Below are 6,000 nucleotides of genomic sequence, written 5' to 3'. Positions count from 1 at the left end.
ACTGCCTTCCAAGCCTATTGAAGTATTTGCTTTCCACCTACAGGAAATTATATTAACAAAACATTCTTTTCCCTCTCAATTTAGTATGGAGAGTTCAGATTGATGTCTCCAGGCAAGTTCCCTGACACACTACTGCCTAGAGAGTGAGAACACATTTTCTGAAAAGTCCTGCATAGGACAGAACATAAACAAAATAAACTTATGAATAAAGTCTCAATTATCAGCTAACCCAAGAGTGTGTCCCTGAGGTTGTTCTTGGATCTCCTCATCTCCAGGAATTGCATGGAGCATTCTTTCTAAAATATCATCAAGTGTAGAGTGAGCCCTGTTGAATAAAAGATTTAAAATGGATGCTGGCAAGTTTAATACTACACATTTTAAAAGAAAACAGTCATAATTATCAGGGTTCTTAAAAAAGTTGGCTTACTCTAAGCATTGAATCTTGTTGAAATATACTGGAACCATTATTCTAAATCTTTGTAACTCAAAGCCAAACATGCCTTTTCGTCCTTTTTTCATACCTTTCTGTTTCCTCTGCTAGATTAAATGACTCCTTAGTCCATAAACTATGATTTCTCTTCTCATTTCTCTCAGATTCTTTTTTTGACTCTCTGTCTTCCATTTTAATTTGATCGGGAACTATTCACATAAACAGAAAGATTTTAATATCAAAGGTATGAAGAAAGATAATAAAGAAATTAAAATATGTTTTTATTTACTGCACTTGGGAAACTTCCAGTTGTCCACTTCTCAATTACTCTTTCCTCAGTAATCTGATTCTTGACCAATTAAGCAAATTCACATTATCTACAGTCAAAGGTAGCCAGTAGCAAGACCTAGATAAATATTTTACTGTTACACATTTTTCGATTCACAGGACTGAACATTTTGCTTCATACTAAAATGAAAAATGCATGTGGAAATTATTCTTTAATCTTTCCCCTTACAATCCTAGATATGGGAGAAAAATCAAAAGAAAACCTGTGGCTGTTAGCTTTGTTACCCTACTTAGCAAAATCCAATGATATCCCCCCCAAGACTTATCTCAGTAAGTTCTGTTCCCTACAGCATGTGAATATATTCAGCCACCTTCTGCTAAGCTATGATAAGCAGGAAGCAGTAGGCTGTCACAAAAATGGAGTCTGAAATAGCTGTACTTTATGCAAATACAACAAAACCACAGTGATTGAACAGCAAGCAATAACAGGCTGCTGCATTCCTTACCACCTAAAAACAAGATACTCCTATGAATAAAGTCACAGTAGCTTCTATCCTTCGGGTAACAATTTTAAATGGGAAGAGATCTAACAAAGCTGTAGGATAACACAAACAAGTGCCAGTATCATTCTCAAGTGACTATGCTATTTTGCTTTTTTACAGACTAACTCATGTTCTGCCTTTTTTTTTTTGGTCGTCTTTTTTTTTTTTTAAACTGCTCTTCTCTTTCTGACTCATTGGAAACAAATGCAGAGCTTATGAAGATTTAGGTTTTCTGCTCCTCTGACATTACTTGCTGTACATCTAAAAATTATTCCCACTTATTACTATTTGCAGTTTCAGAAGCACAAAGATTCACTACTGCTATCTTTGGTATCTTTGTAACAGAACAGGAAATACAATATAGATTACCCCAGTGGATGATATTTTCTTACAGCATGAGATCAGAGGCATTATTTCATCACAGTGAGTAAGAAACAGAAGCAGTTAGTGTGCACTGGCCACTTTCTCAACTGAACCACCCTCCCGGAATGGAAACATCAGCTGCCCACCATCTATACTTTTGTGGGTTTCGTCACTTATGTTTGAACACATCACACATTACAGTAGCATAATAAAAGTATAAGATTAATTATGATAGTTCAGACCTCCAAGCCTTCCACACCAGACCCCCGCAGACTTTAGAGTGAATACCCAGAGAAAGACAGTGAACACTGGTGGGGGGATGCTATTTGCGAAACACTGCATATAACCTTACCAGAAAAAAAGGGAGAATCCTCTCAAATTCCTGCTGAACCACAAATACCAAATAAAGCTAAAAATTGAAGTTTATCGTATAGCTGAACATACAGTGACAAGTATTCAGAGTAATTTTGCAGCAATACAAAAGTAATTTTCTATTTGCAGTATCCATGTTAGGACTATGATCAACTAACCATTTATTTGCACTCCACACTCATACAATCCCTTCTCTTCAAAGTCTTGAGCAATGGAATCTTGCTGCTTTAAATATTCTGTTAAAAACAGCGTATTTCCTTATTGATCTAAATACTCTAAATTGACTCTATACAATCTAAAGTACCATATTACTTTACCCATCCAAACCTAGATAAAAACCTTTACATAATCTATACTTAGTTCATACAAATTGTCTCTGACCATTATTTATTCACTTGATGCCAGTCTCCACATGTCCTTGTTTCAGTGAATGAGAAAATAAAAAGATCAGAATATGTCTGGGTGCCTCATTTCTAAAAGAGCATAGGACCTATACACATTTAATCATCCCAATGTCTGGTGTTAAGTTTAAGAAGAGTTTATAGCTAAATAACCAAAGGAAATTCTTCTGTAATACACGCCAGTAAAAATAATGCAGAGTTTTTACACTGTGTTCTGTCTGAAGATATATGTGATTACAAAAAGAAATGTAAATGACTGAGACTAAGCTCTGCAAAAAAAACCTGAGGGATGCAGCTGCCCAGCTTGCATTCATTTTAATGGAGAACATGCACTGCTCCGGGACACCTTTGAAAAATTCAGTCTACACAAAATTAATCTCAGTGTTAAATTACATCTGCACTCAATAGGCTAGCTGCTGTCACCAGCAGCAACTAACCATTACATGAAATGCAGAAACTTCACAGACTAACTTAAATAACTGCCAGTTATTTCAGCTGTTGATGCCCCTAACTTCCTAATCATTGACCTGACTGCAACTAATTTGGAAGCTCTTGTGTGTTTTAATAGTGAATGATTTGGGAGAAATCCTGATTGAACACAGCTGGCAAGCCTCATCCCATTTGGGGTGAAGTGCCTCTTACCAATTTCATCCAGCAGCTCTTGGGCTGGTGGAGGCAGCTCATCAATGAAGTCGTTAGGTGCCTGTGAGGGTGCTGAGACAGAAAAAAAAAAGTCTAGTTAATTAGCAGCGATTAATCCTTAATAACTGTGATATAGGCTTACATTATAACAGCATCTTGCTGACATATTTCATTTATCAACCTGCATGAGCCAGGCTCATTCACATTTTATCAAATATCCTTAAATAATTTCATAATGGAAAAATCATTTAGAGCTAGACTTGTGCATTCAGTTCTCAATATCGAATTGCAAATTTTAGGCCAGTAGTATTTACACTTCAAATGTAGGTTGATTAGAGGTCAGAGTTCTTAGACTGCAGATGCAAACCCAAAATCCGTAAACTAATCACCACTAGCAATACACAGTTGTGTGCAAAGCCATTTATCCATATAAGAAGAGATGCCCAGGAGGAAAAAAAAAAAAGGGAAAAAAAAAGGAAAAAAAAAGAGAAGTAAAACTGCAAAATTTCTTTTCAAATCTGTTTCTCCATTTATTGATCATTCTATTTGGGCTGGGGCTGTGTTAAGAGACTTACCAGATGCCTTCCTGGTGCTTCTCAAGGATGAAGCAACTACTGGCAATCCATCCTGGGTAAGATCATACAGAATGAAACATAAGAAGGTAAATTGAAGAACTGCTGGTCTTCAATCTTCCCCCTTCAACATACTAAATCCAAAATGAGGTCAGGCCTTAATTAAAGCCTTAGTTGACCATTACATTTTTAAATAAGCTCTTCAATCAGTTCAGAATATAAAAATAGAGGTAGCATCCAGGTAAGCCAGATGTGTCAAAAATTTTGCTTAGGCTGCTGTACGCTCATCTTTTAATCATCCATAAGATACTGTCAGCTATGTAATCTTTATCCATTTCAACACTGTATGGACAACTGGATGGGAATTCTCTGAAAGGACAGTTCCAACATCTCTTAAGTTCCCATTCTCTGTTTTGAATCTTTAATTATTAAAGCCAGGCACATCTATTTACCAAAAGAGCCCCCAAAAATCAAGAATTTGTAATCATAGGCAAGTCCTCACTCTTCTCAAAATGGAAACAGGTACTTCATGCACTTAATCCTAGAATAAGATTTTAGACAAAAAAGCAACACAATCAAGTATCTCCACAGAGCCAGTCAAGGCAGCACTGCACTGTTAATGGACTTAATGAATTCCAACTGTCTGCTACGCAAGCAGAAAGACACAGACCTGACCTGATGACAACGAACAGAGTCACTACTGTTCTGGTTGAACAAACTCTAATTTAATCTTTAAGTGACAACCCCATCAATGAATAACAATAAGAAAGTATAAAGGCAACTATTTTATATATAACTGTCCGAAACGACAGTTAAGATAACGCTGTGGCTCCAGGACACCTTCAGTTCCCTAACGATCACCGGAAATCACTACAGTGACCTTGGAAATTGTCACCTCCAAAGAGAGAGGATTTTTTGATACCACAAAGTTGGTAACATTATGCCATGTCTGTGCATAAAAAGGACAAACTTAATCCCCTAATACAAGGGCTTTCTGAACATTTACTTGCTTCCATACTGCTAGATGGAGGCTTCCATCTTCCTTTCTTCCTCAAGGAATCACTCACTCACGTACTCATTTACCTTTCCCCACTAAGTTTTGAGAACTCTTCAGTTTCACATGAAAACTTACATACTTGAACACACATGCACGTACATTTATTTTCATTCAAGTTTATTCCCCACTTCCACATAGTCAAAAGCCTGCAGTTCACAAATCACTTGTGAATTCAGAGTGGTTCAGATAAGCAACCTGCTGTTGCCTCACCAGAAGACCAACTGATCAACCAACCCCCCCCCAATAAAAACATACCTTTTCTACCCCATCATTTTGCTGATACTTACCACTTTGGTATTCCAAGATTACTGGATCCAATGCTGGGAAATGGCAATTCTTTACAGCCAGGGAAGGGATGGAGGGCAGGCAAGGCCATTTTGATAGTGGTCAACATTTACATAAGATTAGGTGCAAGGGGAAACCAACTCTTTGTATAATCAGTGGCACACGCTGACTACTTTGAAATCAGTCAGAACTTTTGTCATTATGCCAACAGATCCAGGATTCCAAAATACTCACAAAGACCTAGAAGTATCTCTGTGCTTCTCATCTTGCATTTATTTTAAGGAAAAGTATTTTTAAAAAGATTTTAAAGAATGGCTGGCACAAGGTAAATTTTCTAGACTTACAGGCTCATTCAATTCAGATGAGCAAACTCCTAAAGCAACAGAGGGAATTTCAGTGCTCCTTCCCTCTTCATAGGCTGTAGTGAATGTCCTGGACGCTGCAGAAGAGATCTCTTGAGAACCGCAAAAGGAAGAATCTGAAGATACTTCATGGCAGTGTTTGTATTTCTCAAAGGCTACTGGAATTTTTTCTTCTAGAATTAAAAAAAGAAAAGGAAAAGATGATAGCAAAGGTGGAAAATGATTTCTGGATTTTTTGTGTCTTGGTCACATTCCAACGGAAGCAGAAAAAGGCTTCTTGTATTTGAACAGGCACCTGCACAGGCAACTCTAAGAAATTATTGTCCCTAAATGATCTCCAGGCAGAAGTCCAAACTGATTACCTAGGAGTTCAATCTCAACATTTTTTATGCAAAACTTTGCCAACTGAGAAATTTTGACTACTGTATTACACTGAATTAATGAAACTACAAAGCAAATGGTAATTTGTTGCTCTTAAAGAACACTTAAGTTCAACAAACATTGAGATCACTTTATCAACACTCAAAACACACTAGTGCTTATTAGTCTGTCTTTAAAATGCTACAATCTACATGTATCACTCCAAATCAATTTAAAATGTCTAAAACAATTTCTGATTTATGAAGGCTACCATTAACTACCAAGTAATTATCTTTCAGAGACCTTTCAGATACAGGCTTTTTCAG

The 6,000-nt window shown here is 36.8% G+C and overlaps 1 protein-coding gene across 1 annotated transcript in view; it reads right to left on the bottom strand.

Annotated features, from left to right (window-relative positions):
• Nucleotides 1-213: 213 nt before the first annotated feature.
• TEX14 (testis expressed 14, intercellular bridge forming factor) overlaps nucleotides 214-6,000 on the bottom strand; it is a 28,871-nt gene continuing 23,084 nt past the window's right edge. Inside the window, exons 23-28 of the mRNA XM_075169117.1 lie at nucleotides 5,297-5,487; nucleotides 3,614-3,665; nucleotides 3,039-3,110; nucleotides 2,154-2,231; nucleotides 522-639; nucleotides 214-325 (exon numbers count right to left, since the gene is read on the bottom strand). Of these exons, the coding sequence (XP_075025218.1) occupies nucleotides 214-325; nucleotides 522-639; nucleotides 2,154-2,231; nucleotides 3,039-3,110; nucleotides 3,614-3,665; nucleotides 5,297-5,487 (623 nt within the window). The remainder of the gene's footprint in view (nucleotides 326-521; nucleotides 640-2,153; nucleotides 2,232-3,038; nucleotides 3,111-3,613; nucleotides 3,666-5,296; nucleotides 5,488-6,000) is intronic.

The sequence above is a fragment of the Calonectris borealis genome, chromosome 19 (genome assembly GCF_964195595.1).
Source record: "Calonectris borealis chromosome 19, bCalBor7.hap1.2, whole genome shotgun sequence".
In the NCBI taxonomy this organism is placed as follows: Eukaryota; Metazoa; Chordata; class Aves; order Procellariiformes; family Procellariidae; genus Calonectris; species Calonectris borealis.
The sequence above is the reverse complement of the archived record's forward strand: the minus strand, read 5'-3'. Positions and strand labels throughout refer to the sequence as shown.